This window comes from Maylandia zebra, linkage group LG4 (assembly GCF_041146795.1).
Source record: "Maylandia zebra isolate NMK-2024a linkage group LG4, Mzebra_GT3a, whole genome shotgun sequence".
In the NCBI taxonomy this organism is placed as follows: Eukaryota; Metazoa; Chordata; class Actinopteri; order Cichliformes; family Cichlidae; genus Maylandia; species Maylandia zebra.
The window spans coordinates 35,714,256-35,739,002 of NC_135170.1; the positions used below are offsets into that span (position 1 = coordinate 35,714,256).

At 45.5% G+C, this 24,747-nt stretch overlaps 3 protein-coding genes across 3 annotated transcripts; all 3 read right to left on the reverse strand.

Annotated features, from left to right (window-relative positions):
* Positions 1–662: 662 nt before the first annotated feature.
* Positions 663–9,117, reverse strand: spns1 (SPNS lysolipid transporter 1, lysophospholipid). The gene is made up of 13 exons (XM_024802261.2): positions 8,848–9,117; positions 6,489–6,707; positions 6,251–6,316; positions 4,790–4,926; positions 4,557–4,708; positions 4,143–4,209; positions 3,912–4,054; positions 2,745–2,897; positions 2,443–2,632; positions 2,137–2,202; positions 1,829–1,927; positions 1,549–1,717; positions 663–1,443 (listed from the first exon to the last, which is right to left on the reverse strand). The coding sequence occupies exons 2-13, from the start codon at positions 6,697–6,699 to the stop codon at positions 1,376–1,378; spliced, it is 1,521 nt and encodes a 506-aa protein (XP_024658029.1). The 5' UTR covers positions 6,700–6,707; positions 8,848–9,117; the 3' UTR covers positions 663–1,375.
* A 686-nt stretch (positions 9,118–9,803) lies between these two features.
* Positions 9,804–16,323, reverse strand: nfatc2ip (nuclear factor of activated T cells 2 interacting protein). The gene is made up of 9 exons (XM_024802124.2): positions 16,223–16,323; positions 13,446–13,544; positions 12,188–12,248; positions 11,991–12,108; positions 11,821–11,901; positions 11,493–11,733; positions 11,131–11,275; positions 10,410–10,525; positions 9,804–10,326 (listed from the first exon to the last, which is right to left on the reverse strand). Exons 1-9 carry the CDS (start codon positions 16,232–16,234, stop codon positions 10,165–10,167), a joined length of 1,035 nt encoding a protein of 344 aa, XP_024657892.1. The 5' UTR covers positions 16,235–16,323; the 3' UTR covers positions 9,804–10,164.
* Positions 16,324–17,532: 1,209 nt separating this feature from the next.
* On the reverse strand, positions 17,533–21,979 carry sgf29 (SAGA complex associated factor 29). The gene is made up of 10 exons (XM_004556473.4): positions 21,867–21,979; positions 21,361–21,434; positions 21,203–21,278; positions 21,055–21,127; positions 20,583–20,647; positions 20,366–20,495; positions 19,858–20,004; positions 19,737–19,772; positions 19,057–19,219; positions 17,533–18,508 (listed from the first exon to the last, which is right to left on the reverse strand). Exons 2-10 carry the CDS (start codon positions 21,424–21,426, stop codon positions 18,392–18,394), a joined length of 873 nt encoding a protein of 290 aa, XP_004556530.1. The 5' UTR covers positions 21,427–21,434; positions 21,867–21,979; the 3' UTR covers positions 17,533–18,391.
* Positions 21,980–24,747: the final 2,768 nt, after the last annotated feature.

A 24,747-nucleotide genomic window follows, 5' to 3' on the forward strand; every position in this document is an offset into this window, starting at 1 on the left:
AAATTAAATCAATAATATTTTGTTGTAAACAGCTGAACGACAAAACTTTGTAATACAAAGTCAAGAGTCAAAAATCAAATTTAAAACATATTTCTGGTCATTTTGTGACATCACAGATATTTATTTCAACTTTGATAAAGATGTTTTTATAAATGTTACAAAAAAAATATAAAAACTCGTTTTGATTGTTTTGGTCAAAACAAAACATTTTTTCCACTTTTGACATTATATCAAATAAAATTTAGCATTTAGCTAATTTGATACTTTTTAAAATTCATTCTAACATATTGATCAGTTTTAATATTTAATTCAACAATAATGTAAGTAAAGCTGCTATATTTAACACTAAAAGTATTTAATAAAATAATGACTGTAGTAGTTGATTAATATAAAATTATTTTAATTTAAGAGTAATATACAAATATTGTTTTTATTTATCTAAACCTTCTTTATTATCGTGGATTTTAAATATTTGACACAAATATTTATCATTTTTATTGTAAATTAAAAAAAAATCATATATATATATATATATATATATATATATATATGAATGATAGTTAGGATATGCTTTTGCTAGATTATTGATTGTTAAATGAATTATGAGAACGTCGACGCACAGCTGTGATCATAAACATTTCCATTGTAAACACACACAAACAGCAGGTTCATTTTCCTTTAATAATTCAGAAAAGTTCAGAAAAATTATTCGAGGTTAACATTCAGTGAAAAGCCGTTTCCTCCGGGGGGGGGGGGGGGGGGGGGGGGGGGGGGACAGTTTTCATGTGTCAGTCATGTTGGAAGGAAAATGTAATAAAAACATTTCAAAAAAATTTAAAATTACATGTTTACAGTGTCCAGGGATGGGGTCAGAGGTCAGGGGTCAGGCCTGGGGTCGGGGGCCGACGTGGGATTCAAATAGAGGCTCTTTAAAACCATGAGAGGTGAAACGGTCGAGGCGCTGAAGGAAACAGGAGAGAGTTAGTGTTCTAACTAAAACAGCTCAAACGCACTTATCAAAGTGATTAACGAAGCTTCTGCTGGAAAGACGCGAGAGCACGACGTCATCCGTCTTTCTGCCTCCGGGCTGATCACAGATCAGCTGCTGAGTGATGACAGCGGGGTCAGTAAAGTCCACGGAGCAGCTTCGGTCGAGTCTCGACGCCATACGCGCTCTGAAACGTGGCCGCCGAGCCGAGAGGCGAGCTGAAGAACACGCTGTCCTCAAGCCTTCCTGGCAGAAAAGGTTATAAAAAGTAATCAAATCTGCAAAAATAAAAAGTGTCCTGAAGCGTTTCTGCACGGCAGAGAGTCTGCGACACCGACAGGTGAGACACAACCAGCCGCAGGTGGCGAAGAACCTCCGCCAGGTTCCTCAGATCAGGACGCTGGACACCGGAACCCGAGTGGAGCGCCCGCTTTTCGGCACCACGATCGGCTCATCTGTTAAAAACAAACAAACACGACAAGTGTTAGGAGTCACGGCAGAAATGATGTCACAATTTCACCTCCAATCAGCTGCGAGCACAACACACAGGGGCGTCTCACCTGTGGGGGCGTAGTTCTCGGCTCGCTCGCGGTCTCTTTCGATGTAGACTGCGGTCCCGAGGAAGAAAGCTCCGCCCACCACAGCCACAAAGGCGCAGAGCAGCATGGAGAACTGCAGAGACCGAAACTGCCACAGGAAGGAGTCGTTCTTCCTCAGAGAGTCGGAGATCTGACACAGGAAGAGGAGGGGCCAATGTTCAAGATGGACGTCGATCATCAGTCAGCAACAACAGCCTGTGTGTGTGTGTGTGTGTGTGTGTGTGTGTGTGTGTGTACGTACCACTCCTATCAGGTAGGGACTTCCTGCGTCTCCCAGCAGGTGAGACACGACGATCTGCAGAGCCTCGGCTGTGGAGCGTCGAGTGGGGACGACTACGTACTGAAACAGACGGAGAATCACTCGTCGTCTTCACTTTCTTTAATATTGTAAATTCTGCATTTTAGATTCTGCATCAGCCAATCACATTTAGCTGTAATCAAATTCATTTGGTTGCTTTCAATTATTTTTATTTTTTCATGTCACCATCACGAGCTATCTGTGAGTAATCAGGAAGTTCGCGTTCGAGTCCAACAGGAGACATCTCTCACCAGAAGAATATCCGCCACGATGGCCCAGTTCATGGACAGGAACGTCTCCCCGAAGAAAATGAAGACCTGGAGGGACGAACAGAAAAGATATCAACGAACAACCAGCAGGTGGAGCTGTTCTAAAGGTGTGTCAGCCATCTTTGTGTCGTGATTAATGCTGAAACTCAAACACTGACACCTCCCACGACCCTCTGACTGCTCAGATGGATGCATGTATGGAGGCTGGACGTTAAATGGTGACGGGTGCGTGGACGGGTGCGTGGACGGGTGCGTGGACGGGTGGCTGTGATTCTATGCAGGACTCACATATGTTGCGACAGTGCTCGCCTGGGCGAACATGATGGCGAGGTAGAGGAACGGTGCACAGAGGAGCAGACCGGCGGCACAGACCAGCGGGTCGGCTCGGGCCGTCTTCTTCCTCAGCTGTCGGCTCACCTGCACGCCGCTGGCCACACCCAGCACGCCGGTGACACAGGTGATGGCCCCAAAAATCAGACTTGAGGAGAAAAAAAACCCCCAAACCATCAGGATGCTGCATTCCTCCATCGAGGTCGAATTTAACAAGTAACCGCCCGCCCCGCCCACCTCAGGTGTAGAGTCACGTTTACCTGTCTGAGGACTCGCAATGAGCCTCCATGCAGGGAGCCCTCTCCCCGTTGAAGACGGCCGCCCTGAAGAGGAACGTTGGCGCCCAGAGAGCCAGAGAGCCCGTCACAAACGCCACGGCCGTGAAGCCGAACGTGGACAACATGAAGCTGCGGCTGCGGAGGAGAGAGATGGAAACCAGCTGAACGTCAAAGCATTAAAACCACGGCATGGCTTTACCAAAGAGACGCCGTGACAGAACGGCGTGAGCTCGGCTGTTTTGGGGGGAGGAGAGTATTTAAGTGAATCATCGTGTGAACGTGACAGCAAAGCTCTTCCTCTGCCCTCTAACCCTTCACTGAGTCCTCATCCTCATATCCCAGTATTACAGCACTGTGACGAAACCAGAACCAAGCTGGACGCGGCCCGTCAGAGGGAGCAGAGTCCCGTTATTAAACCCAGTGAGTGGGTGAGTGTGCACAACAGCATCTGTGTGCTTTTCCTCAGCAGCGCACACGTCAGATATCACTCTTTTGTTTCAGAGTCTCAGTATTCAGTCCGTTATGCGCCATGAAGAAATGTAACGTAGGATCGTGTTGTTCACTGGGAGTAGTCGTGGATGTTGCCCACAGGCGTCTGTTCACAGGGTCGAGATCTGATGGGAACCTAAAAGCTGCTCAGACTTCAGGTTTATAAGCCGACCCGTCAGATTGACCCGGAGAACAGCTCCTCCGCCCTCTAACCGAAGACTTCACCCTCCTATCAGAAACGTGACTCAGCTGGCTTCCCTTGGCCTGAGCTGCCACGCTGTGTTCAGAGGGAACCGCATATTTAAAACCTGCAATTACACAATTACTCAGGCCCTCATCGCGTTTGCTCATTTTTGACCCGGTCATTTGCGCTTGGTAGTTTGAGTCGGTCATTACTGAAACGAGCTGGCTGTGTCCTTGTTTAGCCCACGAACAGCAGACCAGAACCTTCCTCTCCCATCAGGACGAGACCGCAGCTTCGCGCCGAGTCGTTGTCGAGATATTCAGAGCCTGCAGCTCACTGCAGCATGCATGCATGTTTCTGACTGATGGATGGAGACGATGTGATCAGTGATGGAGATTCTGTCGAACGCGACTTTATATTCTGAGCCTAGAAATAAGCTGAGGCCAGAGCGTCTTCTGAGAATAGCGGTGACCTACTTCTTGCTGAGATCGCGCAGATCAGCGAGCCAGCTGGTCTGGTGCAGGCGATTCTCGGGTCGGGCCTCGACGGCTCCTCGTTTCGGCTCCTTCACCACAAACAGCAGCAGCAGCACAGCGATCAGCCCCAAACCCGGAGTCACCTGAAGGAGGAAGGACAACGCAAACGCTCATCAGCTGGGGGAAACAGCAGGAGACCACACAGCTGCAGCAGATGTTTGCCTGGCTCACCCGCAGCGCCCAGTGCCAGTCCTTCGCCCTGCTGCTGACCTGCGAGCCGACGATGTAGCCGAGACCGCTGACGGGAGGAGGAGACAAAGAGAGGTCAGCTATTCGCACTTCCTGTGTGACAATGAAAACTCCCAGGAAGTTCATTCATGCTAACCACATAAATATTTTTATTTTTAGTCACTTTTAAAGCAAAAATTGTGGAACGATACAAACAGAACACTGAATATTTAATCATATCAATAATAATGATTAATAATAGTAAATGTAGTAACAAAGACTGCGAGGGAAGTTTAATGACATGGATTTTTCAGGTGCGATTTAATAAACACCAATAATATAAATATTTAATTATTTAATTTAGTTAGAATTTTGAGTTTTCACTTTCTGGATCATCGTTAACACGTCTGCAGCTACCTGCCGACAGGGATGGCAAAATAAAAGATGGAGAGCATGTTGGTCCTCTTGCTCTTCACGTAGAGGTCGGCGATGATGGTCGGGGCGATGGTGGAGTAGCTGGCCTCGCCGACGCCGACCAGGCCTCGAGTCAGCAGCAGCGCCCAGAAGTGCTGCGGCAGGAGAACACGTGCGTTTGTGGACATTCAAACCTTCACAAAAGTTTTCCTCCTGAGTTCAAACATTTCTCTCACCTCTTTGGGCGTGTAGGAGCTGGCGAGCGTCACCAGCGACCAGAACGTTATGCCGCCGCTCATGATGTACTTCCTGTTGTACCTGTCGCCCAAGTAACCAAACACAGGAGCCAGGAACATGTAGCTGCAGATAAAAACTGGAAGGAAGCACAAAGGTGAGAGCTGGAGTCAGGAAGTGAAACACCTGAAAACGTGACCAAAGAGCACCTGTGGTCATGTGACTGCAGTCAGTATTTACCAGTAACTGTGAGACAGAAAAACCCTGTCCCACAGCACAGGTGCACTCGAGAAGGTTTGTATTTAGGTTCGTTTATGGTTCCAACATGAAGACCACTTCTACCAACGTGCCAGACATGTGTCGCTCGCCAACTCTCTGAAGTGAACGACGCGAGCGGGTTTTTTTTTTTTTCTCTCTCTCTCACTTTTTTCTGCACGCGAGCCTTGTGCTTTGCGCTGGGCAGAGGGGGGCGGGGCGGTAGTTACACTCGCAGTAGCACAGGAACAGAGCGGGAGGGAGAGAGAGAGCAGGGACAACAAGGTCACATTAGAAAGGTATAGTAATCATCCACAACTATTTTCAGCTGTGGATGATAAAGGATTCAGAAAGTTTATTCATGCAGGTCCATATGACAGAGAATATGCATGTTCTTTTTGTTTTCATATTTTAATTTATATTTAATTGTGTTGTGGTTTGCAGTGTTTTGTGTTGTTTCACTTTAAATTTGTAAAAGGAAAAAGCTGAAATTTTAAATAGTTGGTTTTTGTATTATATGATTTATTTATTACATTTTATGTGGAGTGAATAAATAAAAGTATAATTACGGTGGCCCCTACAAAACGTACAAAACACAACAGCAGTGCTCCAGGATGCTAGGGGGCAGTGTTGAGCTTTTGTTACCTAGAGGCTACACAAGCCAGCAAGTACCAACGACCGGATTTGGTGTGTGGTAGTAACAGGTACATGAACAATCTTTTTTAAATTATTTGAATATATATGAGTGCCTGTGTATAAATACACAAACAATACACACATGCTTTCAATTGTGTCATTTAAGTGATCTAGTAGCTCTGCTTTGAAGTTCAGCTAATGCTAGAAATGTGTTTTGGAGTTTGTACGTGTTTTGTCTCTAGGTGCCACCGCATATATTTATATATAAACATATATAAATAAAACCACGTTTTTTTTTTACATTATAATTCCTTTTGTGCATAATTTTATATTGTTGTTGTTAATAAATTAATTAAAGCAACAAAACAACCTGAAGAGCCGGTTCTCTAAAAACAGCCGTCACTACAACGGGCACAAATTCTTTAGTCTGACGCTCAGTCAAGTAACACGTGACCATAACCATTAGCAGCTCATCGTGTTTGTCTGCAGCAACATTTGTGCTGAAAGAAAACTTTCTTTTCATGAAACATAAGTCCTGCTACATGATGAGGGGGTGGAGTTCTCCTCCTTACCTGTTTGAAGTAAGCCAGACTCTGTGTCGCTGATCCCAAAGTAGTGCTCTATGTCAGGGAGAACACCTGGTGGACAAAACAAACGTCATTTACTTCACTCATATTTCACTCACCTGCACCTCTGGCATCAGAAGCAGGTGTTACAGAAATAACTTCCACGCATGCATTGGACCAACACGTGAATCTTCGCACGCATCGCTCACGTGAATGTGAACAAACGTCCCCGGCAGCAGCGTACCTGCCACGGTGAACCTGTCCATGTAGTTGAGCAGGTTGATGTAGCAGAGGACGAAGACGATCACCAACGCCCGGCCTCTGGACACCCCGCTGGGCGACTCCTCATCTGGCTGCTGATTGGCCGTCGCGGTGCCCTGATCCTCCGGACCTTCCGCCTCGCTGTCAGAGGAGAAGAACGGAGCAGAGTCCGACATCGGCTCGCCTCGAGACATGGCCGCCGCTGGAGAGAGATCAGATAGTTATTACTCACTGATCCGTCGCACTGACCCGCGGGGGCCACAGGGCCCCGTTCTGGGTCCTCTGCCAGACGGACGCTTCACTAAATCCTCCTTCTACCGGTGGTTCAGTCCGTTTGTTAGCAGGATCGCTCAAACAGGTGTGACTCCAAACTGATATCGAGACATCGCTCACCTGCAGCAGACAGCAGGAAGTGACAAAGTCACGCAACAGCGAGTGTGAAATGTTTGCTTTCCATGAACAGCTCGTCGAACGCGATGTTCTTCCTTCGTTGGCAGTTATACTGCTCACAGAGCAGAACTACATGGATACAGTTAATATGTGTATGAAGCCTAAAAGTGCAAACGCGTCTTCAAAGAAGGTGAAACCATGTGAAGTTTGTGTAAATGGTGGTGCTCATGTTTCCACATGCAGAGGAGGTGAACGCTGAAAAGTGGCTGGAAAATCCAGTTTATCTACTGGTGAGGTTCTTGAAACTTCCGGGTGAACACATGACGCCGTACTCGCAAACCTGCTCCGGCAGCAGAAAGCTCTGCAGGAGCTCCGAGGATGAAGGCAGGAGAAGAGGAAGAAGCGGAGAAAGGAGAAGCTGACCGAGTGAAACCGCGGCCATGTGACGCTCTACACGAGCACAATCTGCTGACACGGTGAACATCAAACGCTCTGCCGCTCTTTTCTTTTTGTTTTGACTTTATTGAATTAAAAGTGCGACTCTGAGGGGGTCCATCTCTCCCTCTGCTCAAATAAAGGCACTTGGACATCAGAGGAGTGGAACTGAATGCTGGCTTTATGACTATGATTACATGCAAATAAACTGAAACAGTCCACCACCCTGGACTCTGTTCAGCACCAGTCGTCCATCCTTACTGCTCTTAAATGAGCTCATATTTGATTCAGGCTGATGTTTTGCTTTCATACAGAAGGAAGTGCTCCTGTTAAGTGACTCCAATAAAGATAAGACATGTCCAGGTGACCCTTTGCTCATCTTATTGATCAGTGGATGATTGGATCCTCATCAATACCAGGGTGCTGCTGTTGCTCTGCACTCGTGCACAAGTCAACAAAAGGCTATTTGAACAAGGCAGCAGCTGACGAGGTTAAAGGAGAGGAGAGCGAGCACAGCACCAAACTCCATTCAAATGTCTCACACTTTTTCTATTTTGCTAATAAACGTCATTCAGCTTCAACACGTTCTCAGGAATCTTGACATAAATTCAATATTAATGTTTAAAGTGTGTTTAAACTGTGCTCCGATCTCCATTCAACGTGTTCCCAATTAGGAACTTTACTTTTAAAAGGCTCAAAGAAGATTAAAGGTCTTAAAACTCGCTTCGTAATCATCACAGCTGTGTTTGTTCTGCCATCAAAGATAATAACAGTTAATGATATTGACCTGAAATGTGGTTTAATACCTTTTAATGCGTGCTGCGTTAAATTCGGCTCTTTTATTGCAGAGTTAGGAAATGTAGGTACAGCCAGGCAGCGCAGCAAAGCCCGAACACCAATGGTAAAATGGTAAATGGCCTGTATTTGTATAGCGCTTTACATATCCAGTCATCCACCCATTCACACACACATTCACACACAGGTGATGGCAGCTACATTGTAGCCACAGCCACCCTGGGGCGCACTGACAGAGGCGAGGCTGCCGGACACTGGCGCCACCGGGCCCTCTGACCACCACCAGTAGGCAACGGGTGAAGTGTCTTGCCCAAGGACACAACGACCGAGACTGTCCGAGCCGGGGCTCGAACCGGCAACCTTCCGATTACAAGGCGAACTCCCAACTCTTGAACCACGATCGCCCAAAGAACATGCAAAAAAACCCTTTTATGTTACTTTTTTATCAGCTGAGATTTTTCAGAGCACATTTTAAACCTCTGCTGATAAATTCGGTTAACATTTGATTACATTTTTAAACGCGTTTTGTTTTAGCGGAGATTAAATGATAAGTTCTTGAAGGCTTCTTTAAGTAAATCACCGAGCGGTCAGCGCTGATAAACGAGTCAGGAGCAGTAAAATCTAATTATCTCCGATAAGGAAAAATCAAAGCCACCCTAAATTCACTGTTTTTTAAATGGACCTCTGCAGAGCAGGTCTGTGGGCCCGCTGTTGTTGTTTACCTGTGAGGATGAGTCAGGCTGGCGCTTCTTCTTCTTTGCTCCAAATCTTCACTTCCTCTCACAAAGCTAAGAGCTCGTGACAGACTCCATCCTGACGCCGTCAAACAGAAACACGAGCCGTGCGCCGGGTTAGAGACGTTAACGCCAACGAAGCGTTTAAAGCCCGACGCTCCAGGACAGACGCTTCTTTCCCGGCGCCATGACACCTCTGACGGCCACTTCCGCTCATATGACGCCATGACCCGCTTACCGAAATTCACGTGACAGAATCAATCCCGCGATCAGCCGTGATGTGAGTGGGTGGAGAAGCTGATAGTGGTTCAGTAACGTTCCGTGGATTTATCTCCAACCGTGAAGTGACGCAGAGTGGGTCCCCCTCCACCCACTGATAGAAACACTATTTTTTTAACAGTAAAACTGGGCGGAGGCTGCTTATGTCCGCTTTCATGTTTTAAATCAGGATTTGTTTTTGGTAACTTTATTTCTCATAAAACCGAAATAAAAACAAACATTTCTTAAATAGTGAATTTAAATAATAATAATAATAAAATTGAACTTTTTTTGTTGGCAAAACTTCCCTTTAAAAAAATTACTTTTAATAATGAAATGGTGACTTTAATGCAGACATAAAAAAGCTTTTGCTAAACTTGGCTTTTCGTTCTCTTTTGTGAAAGAAAATAAAGAAATTCTCATAAATTGGTCATTTTCTGACACACCTTTTACTTTAAAGGGTGAACCGCAGCAACATGCTAGCAACTGAAGCAATCGCGAGGTTTTTGCCGACCAGTTGGGGGATACACTTTTTTCCTTAGTGACCGGTGGTTGCCACGGTGCCAGCGACTGTAGGGCAGTGAGTCTGTGACCGGATTTGTTTGTTCCTACACGGTCACCGACATCATCACGTCCAAAAAAGCCAACAGGTCATTTCCTTCACATTTCATCAAACACTGTAAACGTCACCTTTCAGGACCAACTGTGTCCATCTTTTATTTACAGTACTCTTCCACATTCACATTGAGCCTCCAGGGCGGCCATGTTCTTGCCCTTTACAGGTGGAGGTTTTTCATCATGACCTCACTCATGCAAATAATGTGAGGTCAGCTTGTTTTGCTTTTATTTGATTTTCATAAAAATAATACTCACAAACAAAAACAGGAAGTGGCTTCAGTGTGGACACAGAAAGGTTAAAGACCTGATTGGTGCGCTTGAATTTTGCTGTCATTTTGTCCGTGTCCCATCGTCAGCACCTGACAATAAAGTGACCTCTGAAATGATCGCAGTGACGCTTAAATAAACCGTAGAGCTGAAGTGGGCGACTCAGACCCAGACTTCGATGATGTCACCGTCCTCCATGTCGAGCTGCGCCGGCGTCTGGCTGCCCGTCACTTTGGAGCCGTCGAAATGGAAGCGCACTTTCTTCTGATCCTTGTTAGACATCTTGGACACGTACTGGAAGAAGATGGACCTCAGCGGCGCCTCCTGAGGAACAAACAGACGGCGTCATTACATCATCGGCGTTAACGCCCTGCTGTGAGAAACAAGGAGAAGGAGGAGGTACGAACTCTGTGCAGAGAGAACTCCTGAGAAGAGTCTCTGTCTTTGCTCTGCAGCCTCACAGTGATGATGCTGCCATCACCGTCTGACTGGCTTCCATCCTCCGCCGCCATGACCACACACTCTGAACACACAAAGAAGAAAACATTTTGCACTCTGGGACTCCATCAGAGCAGCTTCACATGAATCACAGTTCAAAATAATCCTTCTTTGTCTGATATCACCCTCTGGCCACACACAGGAAACGGTGCTGGGCAGAACCCTTTCAACATAAGAGTCCCCTGCTCAACACAGTGAGCCAGTTAATCTTTATTATCACCGAGCTGCACACCAAGACAGCTTCAGGACGGTGGGAGCTGTTATTGTGTCGCTGATGGAGGTGGTTACACCTCTGAAGCAGTTTTTCTGTCCTCCTGCACTTTAAATGTTTTCTGGTCTTTTACTGTTGCTGAGCTGCTCGGTGCGTTCGCTCTGTTCTGATTGGTGATTTGGTCTCTCGTACCGTTTGATTGGCTTGTTTTGGTCCTTCAGCCTGATGATGACCTCCCCCACCTTCACCAGCATCTCTCTGGACCTCACGTTGAGAGTTTCAGTGAACAGCAAATACAACAACTACCAGTTGAACCCGTGGAATCGACCTCGGATCTTGTTGAGCGTTTGTTTAAAATCCACGGTGACGCCGTGCGGAGGACAAACTGCAAACAGGGGCTCTTTGCGTTTGGGACTCACCTATAATGTCGGCGATGCCGAGGCCGAGCTCGCTGATGGTGGCGCTCGTCGGCAGCTCCTCTTCCTCCCTCAGCAGCAGGAGGCGAGGAGGCGGGACATTTAGGATGACAGACAGCTGCGTCACCACATCGCTTAAAGGCGTCGACTAAAAAAAGAAAATCAATCAATCAATAACTGACAGGATGCTTAAACATACATTACGTTAAAAGGGCCCATAATCCTCTGGGTTGGGTGTCTGGTCCCCGGGTCAGTACTTCTCAATCAATGTGACTCTGACTGCTGTGGAGGCGGAGCTTAACACACCTGCTGAAACGCGGCACAGTGGCCTTTTATTAACCTGCGCTGCTGTTACCTGTACGTACCGACAGCACCGGGATCTTGTGGATCTCAGTCCTGCAGCGGATCTTAAGCGGGATCTCTCGCACTGAGGAGCTCTCTGACTCCGGCTCCGGGCTCATGATGATGACGTCATCGTCCTCATCGTCGTCCACGCGCACATACTCAGGATGTGACATGGGAGGACCTCGGCGCCGTCTCGACAGGCCACCCTGAGGCTCTGGAGAGAGGAGGGAGCTCACCGCCCGGAGCTTCTGGTCGATCTCACTGAGGTGGGAAACAAAAACAAAGCCAGCGCTGATCTTTAGCGGATGTGTCTGGAGAACGAAACAGGAAGCACACACGCGGACTCACCTGAGCTTCTGTTTCATCGCCCTGGACTGTTTCTGTACGGGACTCTCTGGAGGAGGAGGGGACGGACAGCGCACGGCGTCTCTGAAATAAAGCAAGAGGCTCAGCAACGAATTCAAACTAAACTCGGCTTAAAGTTCGGAAGCTCGGGCACGATGCGGGTTCTGACTCACGGCCGCTGCTCCGCCTTCTTCTGCACGTGTTCATCTTCGGAGTCGCTGAGGGTGACGAAATGCACCGGCTCGGTTCGAGATGAAAACTCCAACAACAAACTGTCGTCTGCGTCGTCATCTGCTCACAGACAGGAAGTGGTTAAAGCCAGAAAATCACCCGCTCCTCTGAGCGTGGATAAAAGCGCGTCAGCTGTTACCTGTGTCGGTCTTTTCAGTGAGCAGCGCTGCCGTCGGCTTCAGCTGCAGACTGCTCTTCACCTGCAGACACAAAACACAGGATCAGGACAATCTAGTTCATGTGATACAGGTTGATGTTGCATGAAGATGTATTTAAGCCCCTCCCACTGAAGGGACACAGCACTGCTCTACAGTGAATCACAGCTTAATGTCTGAGGAATGCATGACACGTCATTTATATATATGTACAATTTTTTTTTACATGTTTTTCAATTCAATTTGACTCACAGAGGAAAATCACAAGAACAGCTGATAGATTAAAGTATCATATCTATCTAATAGACTCCAGTTTGTGCATGTAAATGGAGAGTCCTCTTCACACACTGAAGTTAATTATGGAGTTCCACAGGGTTCAGTGCTAGGACCAATTCTGTTTACATTATACATGCTTCCCTTAGGCAGCATCATTAGAAGACATAGCATACATTTACACTGCTATGCAGATGACACCCAGCTCTATCTGTCCATGAAGCCAGATAACACACACCAATGAGTTAAACTGCAGGAATGTCTTAAAGACATAAAGACCTGGATGGCCGCTAACTTTCTGCTTCTTAATTCAGATCAAACTGAGGTTATTGTACTCGGCCCTGAAAATCTTAGAAATATGGTATCTAAGCAGATTCTTACTCTGGATGGCATTACCTTGGCCTCCAGTAACGCTGTGAGGAACCTTGGAGTCATGTTTGACCAGGACATGTCCTTCAACGCACATATTAAACAAATATGTAAGACTGCTTTCTTCCATTTGTGCAACATCTCTAAAGTTAGAAATATCCTGTCTCAGAGTGACGCTGAAAAACTAGTTCATGCATTTATTACTTCCAGGCTGGACGACTGTAATTCATTATTATCAGGATGTCCTAAAAACTCCCTGAAAAGCCTTCAGCTGATCCAAAATGCTGCAGCAAGAGTCCTGACAGGGACTAGAAAGAGAGCAGATTTCTCCTGTTTTGGCTTCCTGTTAAATCCAGAATTCAAAATCCTGCTCCTCACATACAAGGTCTTAAATAATCAGGCCCCATCTTATCTTAATGACCTTGTAGTACCATATCACCCCACATAATGTATTTTACTGAGTTTCTTCTGACAGAATCCAGCTCCTCTGAAGTCTGACAGCTGAAGCTCAGAGATACAGTGTGATGTATGATTCTTGGTCCATGTTGTCCGGCTCACTTTAATCCAAACAAGCTTCCATGGCTCTTATTGGCTCCTTACCTTGTTGGAGTAGATGGGCACGGGGACAATGGCTGACGGGTCGAGGATGCGTCGGCGCTTTGGCGGTGGCTTTGGGAGTGGAACGTCGCTGCTGTGAACCTGAGAACAGAGACAGAAGTAAGAGAAACGTCCAGCACGAGACGCCTTCAACAGACACCAGGGGGCAAAATATTAGGAACACTTCTATAACGTAAGGCAGCACAGGACTGGGGTTATAGTTAACTAAAACTAAACTACGAATAAAACTAGATGTCAACAAAATATTTTTGTTAACTAAGATACAAACATAAAGTCTACACTAGACAAAACCAGCCAGGAGTAGTCCCGGGGCAGACCCAGGACACACTATATCTCTCGGCTGTTCCCCCGGACAAGTTGGAGAAGGTGGCTGGGGAGGTGGGAAGTCCAGGCTCCTCTGCTTAGGCTGCTGCCCCTGCGACCCGGCCCCGGATAAGACGAAGAAGATGGATGACCAGAACCACTTGAACCAACGTTACTACAGTTAACTAAAGCTAAAAAACACCGTTAGTAAAAAGAGCTTTATTTAAAGTTTAACTTCAGTGCTCAGTGGGAGCAGCATGCTCAGGCTCAGCAGTCAACCCTGCTTAAAAACACTTTGCTGACTTTAAACACCTCCACCACCATCACGCCAGGTTCCTCTGATAAAAGTGTTTGATTCTTCTGCTTTAATTAAATATCACAGATGTATCTAATAAAGTGGCATGTGAAAGCATGTGTTCCTCAAAGCCCCAAAGTTCACACAGAAATGTCACAGTACTGAGTTTAAAAGTGAATCTTCCTGCTGCTCCCTGCAGAGATCACCACAGCAGCTCATGTGCCTCCTCCTATCCCAGCACACTCCTCTGTCACTCCAGCCCTGCAGCTCCATCGTCATCCTCCGCACATGCTCAGACCATCTCAGCCTCCCTGACTCTGAGCTGTCCCTCTGATGTAGTGATGGGATTTCCGGCTCTTTTTAGAGATCCGGCTCTTTCGGTTCGGCTCACTAAAAAGAGCCGGCTCTTCAGGTTGTTTTGTTGCTTTAATTAATTTATTATTAACAATAATATAAAATTATGCACAAAAGGAATTACTAACGTAAAAAGTGGTTTTATTTATATATGTTTATATATAAATATATGCGGTGGCCCCTAGAGACAAAACACGTACAAACTCCAAAACACATTTCTAGCATGAACTGAACTTCCAAAGCAGAGCTACTAGATCACTTAAATTACACAATTGAAAGCATGTGTGTATTGTTTGTGTATTTATACACAGGCACTCATATATATATTCAAATAATTTAAAAAAAGTTCATTTACCTGTTATTACCACACACCAAATCCGGTCGTTGGTACTTGCTGGCTTGTGTAGCCACAAGATAACAAAGGCTCAACACTGCGCCCAGCATCCTGGAGCACTTCTGTTGTCTTTTGTACGTGTTTTGAGTTTTTATGTGCTTCTGAGTTTTTATATGATTCTGAGTTTTTACGTGCTTCGGAGTTTGTACGTGTTTTTACGTGTTTTGGAGTTTTTACGTGTTTTGGAGTTTGTACGTGTTTTGGAGTTTGTACATGCTTCAGAGTTCGTATGTGATTTGAAGTTTGTATGTGCTTTGTCTCTAGGGGCCACCGTAAATATACTTTTATTTATTCACTCCACATAAAATGTAATAAATAAATAATATAATACAAAAATCAACTATTCACATTTCAAGTTTTAACTATTTAAATTTTCAGCTTTTTCCTTTCACAAATTTAAAGTGAAAAGAACACAAAACACTGCAAACCACAACACAATTAAATATAAATTATAAATATGAAAACTAAAAGAACATGCATATTCTCTGTCATATGGACCTGCATGAATAAACTTTCTCAATCCTTTATCATCTGCAACCGAAAATAGTTGTGGATGATTACTATACCTTTCTAATGTTGTTGTCCCTGCCTCTCTTTCTCTCTCTCTGGCTCTGTTCCTGTGCTACTGAGTGTAACTACCGCCCCTCCCCCCTCTGCCCAGCGTAAAGCACAAGGCTCGCGTGCAGAGTGAAGCGGGAAAAAAGTGCGAGAGAGAGGCTGAGAGAAAGAAAAAAAAAAAAAAAAACCCACGTGACGGCTCGCGATAAGGAGCCGGCTCGCGTCGTTCACGTCAAAGAGCCGGCTCGCGTCGTTCACGTCAAAGAGCCGGCTCTAAGAGCCATTTCGTTCGCGAACGACCCATCACTACTCTGATGGACTCGTTTCTGATCCTGTCCCTGCTGTCCAACATCTTCACCTCGGCCTCCTCCGTCTTCAAACCACGTTAAAGCTTCTTCCCCCTCGCGCTACTCTCCACCTGCCTGTACTGGTATTTCCCCCTGTCTAGTGCACCGTCTGTTGTTTTGCGTAACTGACCCCAAAACAAACCAAACATCAACAAGAAGTTTAAAAGTGATTACATTTGTTTAAAAGCAGAGCTGGGTTGTAGTTTAACCTCGCAAAAAGCTTTCAGCGATCCTCGGCGCAGTTTTTCTGTTGTCTTAACGCCATCGGCAGAAACAAGAAAGCGAAACTATACCTGACTTTTATTTTGAAGCGCTCTGATTAAGGTTAGCTAACGTCGCGCTAACGCACAGTTAGTCGATTTAAACGGACTTTCCGCCAAAGCTGCTCACCTCCGTCTTCCTGTAGGTCTAATCAGGAGGCCCCTAACCTTCTAATTAAACACAACATTCATGATTTCAGTAACGTTTCATCACTAAAAAAGCACCAGCAGACCTGTCACCCACTCACCGCTTCCGCCATGTTTGTTTCTTTCCGCGGGGCGCCGCAACCTTCACGGACTGTGGGATATTCTGCCTCAGTAGCGGCAGTGCTGCCTTCAAGGACTCTAGTGGATCCGTAACTGTAAAACTTGTAGATGCAAACTAACAACAACTGATATCAGACACACTGAAGGAAAAACTAAGGAACCAGTTTCAGTATTTTCAAGGTTATTTGGAATTTCGGAGAAAAAACTTAAAGAAAAATCTGCTTTCTGCAGAGAAAAACAAGTGTCCAGTTTACAAGAACAAAAAAAAACTAGCAAAAATATATTTTTGAGGAAAAAAGGTTGAAAATTGAAGGATTATAAGAAAAATTCCCAAACTTATAAGAACAAGATCAAATTAAAGTACTTTAGAGTATGGAATTTATGTGGAAAAAACAAACAGGTGAGTTTACTAGAATTAAAAACACTTCATTTAAACATGGACAAACTTATAAAACAAGCTGTGAATTTAATAGAAATTCATATAATATTTTAATATCACAAAAATAACAAATACAACAAAATCTCATTAATATCTGGTAATATATGAAATGGAAACACTACGTTCCTGAGATCAGTGTGAATGAAAACAAAGCTGGAGATTGTCGTCCTCCAAACTGCACACTGACAGTTTGTGTGATGTTTCAGATGCTTCATTAAAATAAATAAAGAGAGGAGCACGTGCGTGGGCTCCTCGTGCTGCCAGGAGCACATTAAAAGAACTTTCTTCATGTGGAGGACTATAAATACCTCAGAGTACACATACACTGGGTTAAAAACACCACTGCACTTTACAGGAAGGGCCAGACTCGGCTCTATTTTCTGAAGCGGCTGAGGTCATTTAACATCTGTCTGACAATTCTCAGGATTTTTTGTTACGGTCAGTGCGATCCTCTATGCTGCTGCATGCTGGGGCAGCAGGTTGAGGGTCGCAGACCCCCACAGACTGAATAAACTGATCCTCAAGGCCAGTCATGTTGTGGGGACGGAGCTGGACTTCCTTAGGGTGGTGTCGGAGAGGCTGGTGCTGTCTAAGACAAAGACAATGTTGGATAACACCTCCCACCCACTCCGTGACGTGCTGGCTAGCCACAGGAGCACGTTCAGTGAGAGACTGAGATTACCCATAATGCACCACTGAATGACACAGGAAGTCATTCCTGCCTGTGGCCATCTCCCTGTACAACTAATGCACAGTTACACCCTGAGCAGCTCCTTCATCTGCTGCACCCACGATGTGGGACGGAGATTTCACAGGTCTTTCCTTCCAGCTGCTGTCGGTCTCTGCAGATGACCACACCTGTGCAGACTCACACAGTTGTAGCTGTCTCCCTGATGTGCAATTTTTCCTACTATGACAAAGCATTTTACTCTTGTTGTGTAGCACGTTATTCTATTTTTAACTTATTGTTTTTCTGAACTCTTGCTGCTCTTAAACTTGGCCACAATATTTTTGGCAGTGACCAACGTGTGGGACTAATAAAGCTTTATGTCATCTCTCTGTTAAATTTGTAAACTCTGAACATATTGTATGGTTTAAACAGTTCAGTCTGTTGCTGTCCTGGAGCAACTGTAACCCACATAATTTACTTAGGGACGAATATTCTGATTCTATTGATTGTCGTGTATTAATCTGACTGAAGCACCTGGTTTTCTTTTAACCTTCAAGTAAACACAGCTGGAAGTCCAAGCATGACCCGAGGACGGTGACCCCAGGACCTGTACCCTGCTTCTGCTCCTCGTGCAGATCACGTTTCCACGTGTCACAGCTTTTAGTTTCAAACGAGAGTCGTGTGTTTCACCGACTTCCTGTGCGTCTGTACTTTGGAGTCATGCTCAGTTTTACACAAAGAGAAGAGACGTGGACACAAACCTGTGCACAGTTTTTTTAAACAACAAACACGAACACGTAAAAAAACAAAACAGTTTGAATAAAACATGAATGAGTTTTTTTTACTTCCTGAAAATAAATTAAAAAAGTTTTTTTCTTCTTCCTCGAGTGCTTCCTGCTGTTCAACATCTGATCAGCTGATCAATACAAATCCCACTCTGATGAGAGCTGACAAGAAACAACATCAGTCCCAGGGATACAAGCATCAGACTGAGGAACACGTGTTCTTATAAACATGGACGTTTGGTCCCACCGCCGCCGCTCACTTCTTCTTGTTCTCTTTGCAGGCGACCACGTAGCGCTGGGCCACGTTGAGCGGCGGTGAGTAACCGTCAGGGTACGACGTGTCCTCAAACAGCACCGAGTAATCGTCCTGAGGCTGCGCACACACACGCACGCACGCACACACACGCACACACACACGCACGCACGCACACACACACACACACACACACACACACACACACACTTTATTAACAGCTCTCAGTCACAGTTTCTGTCTCTGCGGCTGAAGCAGCTGCAGTTCCTCTGATGTCCACTAGAGGCTCCTATAATGAGTCAATCCCCACAGACTGTACAGAGAAGATGGAAGCAGTGTCTGTGACATCACCCAGTGGTTTTCGGCCCCCACCCTCCTCCGCGGCGAGCTGCTGATCAGCTTTGGCTCTAAGTCGGCGCGCCGTCACTTCCGACGCCAAAAGCCAACGTCACAGTAACAAAAACACGAATGTTTGGAAACCAGAGGATGACGTGACAGTGGCCACGTGCATCTTTTATCTACAGTCTATGCAGAAGCTATAACGACTCTGGAATAAACGTTACACAGAATAAACTCATAGAGGATAAAACATGAAAAGACTTATTAATCGGCGTTCCCTGAGCCGAGGCTGACCCGTCACAGACGCGCCTGTCAAAATAAAACCTCACCCTGTGCGGCGGCGTGTGGATGAGCGCTCGGTAGAAGCAGGTGGTCTGAGGGTAAAGGGCCAGCACCAGCTGGTCCTTACTGAACAGCGCCTCGGGGTCCGTCTCCGGGTTGGCTTTCCACTGCGGCAGAGGGATGATCCGCCGTCTGCTCAGCATGTGCCGCCTGCTCGCTCAGAAAACAAAGAAGAAGAAGAAGGAGGAGCAGATTTGTCACTTTTAGAGAACAAGCTGCTGAGATTCTCCCACAGACCCGGCACAGTTTACTCCTCTGTGACAAGATCAACACACGTTTCGCGCGCTGAAACATACAAGCCCCGCCCACAATCACTGCATTCATGAATGAGTCAGAGGCGTGGCAATCAGGTTTAACGTCTGTACACTGATCTGAATAATGATGGAAACTGAAAATGGAGGAAAGTCCACGAAAAACAGGCAAAGGGACAAAAATCTGCAGCACGAGAACGACTCTAAGAAGAAAGACGACGAGGAAAAGCGGGAGGAGGAAAACACTGAGAAGAGACGAAGAACCAGAGCAGATGTAAAATCCTATAAACACTTGCTTCTGGCTAAAGCTGGGAGTCGTACTCGGCCTCGCTCACAAAGCCTCGCTGCGGTCCGAGCTTCAACGTGAAAGCCCTTCACGTTGTTCCTGTCAGAGAACATAACGAAGAGGAACTCACTCTTTGCCCTCCTCGTCGATGTCGTCCACTTCGTACCTGCAGGGGGAGCAGAGGAGGCGTCAGAGGCTGATGATCGCATTACACCACGCAGGCGTCGCCACAAACGGTCACGTGTTCTTACTTGTTGGTGGAATGGTTGTAGCTGACCACCTCAGCCAGGATCCACTGCTCGTCGCCCTCCACGCTCTTCACCCTCGCCGCCACCTTGTCTCCCTGTTTGGCTACGTAGTCACTGCTCGCAGGGGTCGCCCCGCACAGAGGAGGAGGGCTGGAGAGGGAGGAGTCACAGAGAAGATGCTACCTCAGAAAGTCAGCCGGAGCACACCTGAGCATCGGGTACAAGCTACCGACAAGCCGGTGCCGCTCGCTGCTCATGGCGGGAACAGAAGAGACACTCGGCGGATAAACGTGACGTCCTCGTTTTTAAAGAGAAGATGCCTCACCACCACCGTTTAACGTGATGGTGAAAGAAACGCATAAAAGCCTGAAATAAAGACGTGACCTCACAGGAAGCCTGGGCGAGGACACAAAGCTGCTCTTTAACACCATCTGAGGTGTTTCCATGGCGCTGTGGGGACGTCACTAGAGCCCAATATTGTGGCCACCGGCGTTGGGGCAGTACCACCTACCTCTCCCCCGGCTTCCCGATCCACAGAGGAAGTGTCATGGCCGACTGCTGGAGGAGCGTCATGAGGACGCCACGCCTCATCGTCTTCCTGGGAGGGTCACTGTCGCTGTAAACGCCCGCCATCTTTGCAGCTGCAGACAGACAGACAGGTGAGTTTTGTGTCACATGAAACAGGAAGTCCAGCTGCAGATGTGAGAGGCCGAATACCGGACACGCACCTATCCGCCGCTCCTCCAGCAAAGACTTGATTTCTGCGATCTTATCGAGGGCGTGACGCAGAATGCTGAGAGGCGGAAGGAAAAGACACAAAAGAAGAAGAAAAAGGTGATTTTCACTCACTCTTAGTAGAAATGTGAAAACAAACAGGCTAGAAAGGCGACATGAACGGAAACCCGAGCTCAGGTTGTTGGGCCGCCTGTTCGTGCAGTGACCTCACAGCAGCCATATTACTGGTCACATGATGTCATTAAAAAGGCTCCAACAGAGTCTCAGTCTGTACTCAGAGGAAATTACTGCTTATTGCGCTTCAGTCATGGTGTTCATGCATCTGTCCCCCTTTATTTTTTCATTTGTATAACCTTTATTTAAACAAAACAATAACAAGCTTGAGACTGGAAGTCTCCTGTATAACATATAAGTGAGATCACCATGATATTTAAAGGTTAAAGGTCATGCTCAGTGGCCTCTCACCTGCACTCCGCCTCAGCGTCTGCCTTGGCCGTGGTGTAGAGCCCCCTCAGCTTGGTGCGGTAGTATGGAGAAGCTGCAGGAGACACACGTCCACGTTTAGGACCACACGACAAATTCAGCACATGTGCTCAAAGCTGCTGACACTCACTCTTGTTCTCAGTCTGCATCCTCTCGTGCGTTTTCTGGATGTTGAGCAGGTTGTGTTCACTGCGTGACCTCTCCTCCTGAAGCGGGCCGAGTGCAGGTAATTAGGATGTGATCAAAGCTTGACCTGATCAATCACAAAGGAAGCGGATCAATACTGACCTGTGTCTGCTTGATGAGCTGGTGGAGCTCAGTGAGCAGCTCCGCAATCTTGGGGTCAGCGGACATGATTTAACCTGTGAGGATGTGGAGCATCAAACAGCAGCGCTTAGTTACAACATACAAAACCTCATTTAAAAAACGTCTACTTTAAGGCGGTTTTAATGACGGTGAACACTTCACAAAGCACAAATAGTCTGAACATTTCGATCACTGCGGTCATAACATACTGGATATAAAGTTCCGAATCAATACTCGTATGTAACATAACTGAAGTCGTGCTCTATGTGTGTTGGGTGTTTTCTGGAAAACACGGGATGTCTTAAATAAAAGATTTCTGAACGGGGTTTGGTGTAAAGTTCGCTACAGACAAAAACGGCTCGGAAATGCTTCGTAACGCCAAAAATCGGATTAAAGAAAACCATTAGCAATATATATTCAACTCAGATAGATCAATGATCGGAATAAGCGTCATATTTCCCTCAAAACCAGCTCCCAAACCTCCTCACCGAGCTGCTTTCTTCTATTATTTGCGCTCAACTCAGGAACCGCAGGTACTGGCCTTCTGTTCTTCTTCTTTGGTACTAATCGTGTGCAGCAGTTTCGGTGAACACACTGCCACCAACTGGGCGGAGTGTGGTACTACAGACACGGGGCGCTTAAAAAACGTAAACATTTTACTTTAAAAATTGTATTTCTTTTTGTTGTACTTATGTGACTTTATTATACCCTTTGTAGCCATTCATTATTTATCTGTAATTTATTTGTGTGCAGTTATTTTCTGGTTTTTAAAGATTTTCCCAGCTCTTTGCTGTTATTTTTTTGTGTACAAACATTTTGTCTCTTTCCCGTTACCTGTGCTGTTTACAGTTGCCTCTGTGGTAATCTAGTGTTTCCTTGGAGGAAATTTGTGATCCTTTGTCAAGATATAGGCTGGGGTAAGAAGAAGGAGACAGAGCGAGTTTAAAAATGGAAATTTACAAGAAAGAAATATTTAAGAAATATTAAACAGAAAATGTGTGTGTGTGTGTGTGTGTTTTTGTGAACTTGCAACTATAATGTCACAAATTCCAGTTTCTTCTCTCCTAGCCTGACCCTGTGTTTTGATTTATGTTTTTTTACTGAGTAATCTGAATCTGAAGTCTGTCCCTGCTGTCACAGGGCGAGAGGAGGGATAAACCTTCCACAGATCCCCTTCATGTTAAAAAAAACGCTTTTTAAAAAAAAAAAAAACAGACCAGGCCGATACCAGGATTCACCATGGCTACGAGTATATGAAGAGCAGAGCCACGTTCGAAAGAAAGATGGAGTCCATGGCTTTAAAGATTCAGCCATAAACTGAAGATAAAGATCAGATTCAGTTTTCTGGTGGACGTGTGATCCATGTGATCCATGTGATCCACGTGTTTGATAACTGCACACATTCACGCTCTGCAGCCTCCATTAAAAGCATCAACGCTCTTAGTTTCCTCGGGTTTGTCTCTATCACTGCGATTGATTACAGTGATGGACAGATGCAGTGATTGATCGCTGATCAGTGTTTCTGGGTCTGAAGCTTCATTAAACTCACATCGATCACTGATTGATCAGGCCGATTGCACTAGCCAGTATTTTATCTAAGGTGTTAGAAAGAATCCTGTTTGATAGAGTTAGTGTGTTCATCTCTTCTCTGGATAATCAGTTTGGCTTTAAACCAAAGCACGGCACTGACATGTGCATATATGCACTCAAGGAAATAGTCAGGTTGTATAGGGCTAAAAATTCATCTGTCCTCATGTCTTTCATTGATGCCTCTCAGGCTTTTGATCGAGTGAACCACAGAAAACTTTTTGATAAATTGAAGACACGGGGAGTTCCTCAATACATCGTGAGGATTCTCTCTTACTGGTACGCTCATCAGAACATGCAGGTTAAATGGGGAAGCAGTATTTCTGCCCCCTTTGGTGTCAGCAATGGTGTCAGACAGGGTGGGATTTTGTCTCCAATTTTATTTAATTTATATGTCGATGATTTGTCCATACAGCTGAGAGCCTGTAACACTGGGTGTATATTAGGTAAAGCACTGATAAATCATCTTATGTATGCAGATGACCTGGTTGTTTTTAGTCCAAGCAGTGCTGGGTTACAGGATCTTCTTAATGTCTGTACTGAATATGGTGTGCAATATGACATTGAGTACAATGCTGCTAAAAGTGCTGTTTTGATATGTAGAACCAAGCAGGATAAACAGCTAAATTTCCCTTTGTTTAAACTGGCACAAAAAACTCTTGAAGTTCATAAAAAGGTGAAATACCTCGGTCACTTTATTACTGAGCAAATGAATGATGATGATGACATATACAGACAACGGTGTAAGCTCTATGTGCAGGCAAATTCAGCTTTTGTTCACTTCCAGTTAAAGTGGCTTTGTTTAAAGCGTATTGCACACCGCTATATACTGCCCCCTTGTGGTCATCCTACAAACAATGTAGCATGCAGAAGCTGCATGTTGCATATAATGATGCGATGAGAATCCTTTGCAGGATACCTAGAAGTGGTAGTGCCAGCCAGATGTTTGTAGCTGTGGGTGTTTGGACTTTTAAAGCACTTTTAAGAAAGTTAATGTTCAGTTTTAGAGAACGACTGGATGGTTCGAGTAACAGTATAATTTTAGCACTCACAGATCCGACAGTGAGTGGTTCCCGTTACTCATCCAGTCTCAGAAAGCACTGGTTAAAGTGTTTGTGTATTTATTGATTTATTTTAAGTAATTGTGTTTTATGTATATTATGGTTTTATGTTTTTACAAATGTTTTAGATACTTATTTATATACATATATATATTTAATGGTATACCTTGTGTTGTGTGTGTGTGTGTGTGGGGGGGGGAGTTGTGTGTGTGTGTTTCTTGTCTTGTTTTTATGGACATGTAGTCTGCCAATAAAGATTGAATTGAATTGAATTGAATTGATCATAACTACAGTTCATTAAGATTTCAGTGTGCGAGCAGATGAAGGCCTCTGATTGGTTCTTTGATATCAGCTGCATGAAAGAGGAATAAACTTGTTCCAGGCTGAGGACAGAGTCTTCACCACTTCTGAATAGTGATGTGTCGCTCGCGAACTAAACGGCTCTTAGAGCCGACTCTTTGAAGCGAACGACGCGAGCCGGCTCCTTATTGGGAGCCATGTTTTTTCTTTTTTTTCTCTCTCTCTCTCTCTCACTTTTTTCTGCACGCGAGCCTTGTGCTTTGCGCTGGGCAGAGGGGGGCGGGGCGGTAGTTACACTCACAGTAGCACAGGAACAGAGCGGGAGGGAGAGAGAGAGCAGGGACAACAAGGTCACATTAGAAAGGTATAGTAATCATCCACAACTATTTTCAGCTGTGGATGATAAAGGATTCAGAAAGTT

What these genes read in the sequence shown, in the direction of transcription:
- sgf29 (XM_004556473.4), bottom strand. Translation starts at nt 21,426, where the DNA reads ATGTCCGCTGACCCCAAGATTGCGGAGCTGCTCACTGAGCTCCACCAG. An exon ending in AGCTCATCAAGCAGACACAG is followed by an intron (nt 21,279 to 21,360) that starts GTCAGTATTGAT and finishes GGCCCGCTTCAG; the next exon opens with GAGGAGAGGTCACGCAGTGA. An exon ending in ATCGGGAAGCCGGGGGAGAG is followed by an intron (nt 20,005 to 20,365) that starts GTAGGTGGTACT and finishes CTCCCTCTCCAG; the next exon opens with CCCTCCTCCTCTGTGCGGGG.
- spns1 (XM_024802261.2), bottom strand. Translation starts at nt 6,699, where the DNA reads ATGTCTCGAGGCGAGCCGATGTCGGACTCTGCTCCGTTCTTCTCCTCT. An exon ending in GCTCCTACACGCCCAAAGAG is followed by an intron (nt 4,709 to 4,789) that starts GTGAGAGAAATG and finishes CTCCTGCCGCAG; the next exon opens with CACTTCTGGGCGCTGCTGCT. An exon ending in CTGCGCGATCTCAGCAAGAA is followed by an intron (nt 2,898 to 3,911) that starts GTAGGTCACCGC and finishes TCTCCTCCGCAG; the next exon opens with CCGCAGCTTCATGTTGTCCA.
- nfatc2ip (XM_024802124.2), bottom strand. An exon ending in AAGAAGGCGGAGCAGCGGCC is followed by an intron (nt 11,902 to 11,990) that starts GTGAGTCAGAAC and finishes GCTTTATTTCAG; the next exon opens with AGACGCCGTGCGCTGTCCGT. An exon ending in GCGATGAAACAGAAGCTCAG is followed by an intron (nt 11,734 to 11,820) that starts GTGAGTCCGCGT and finishes TTCCCACCTCAG; the next exon opens with TGAGATCGACCAGAAGCTCC.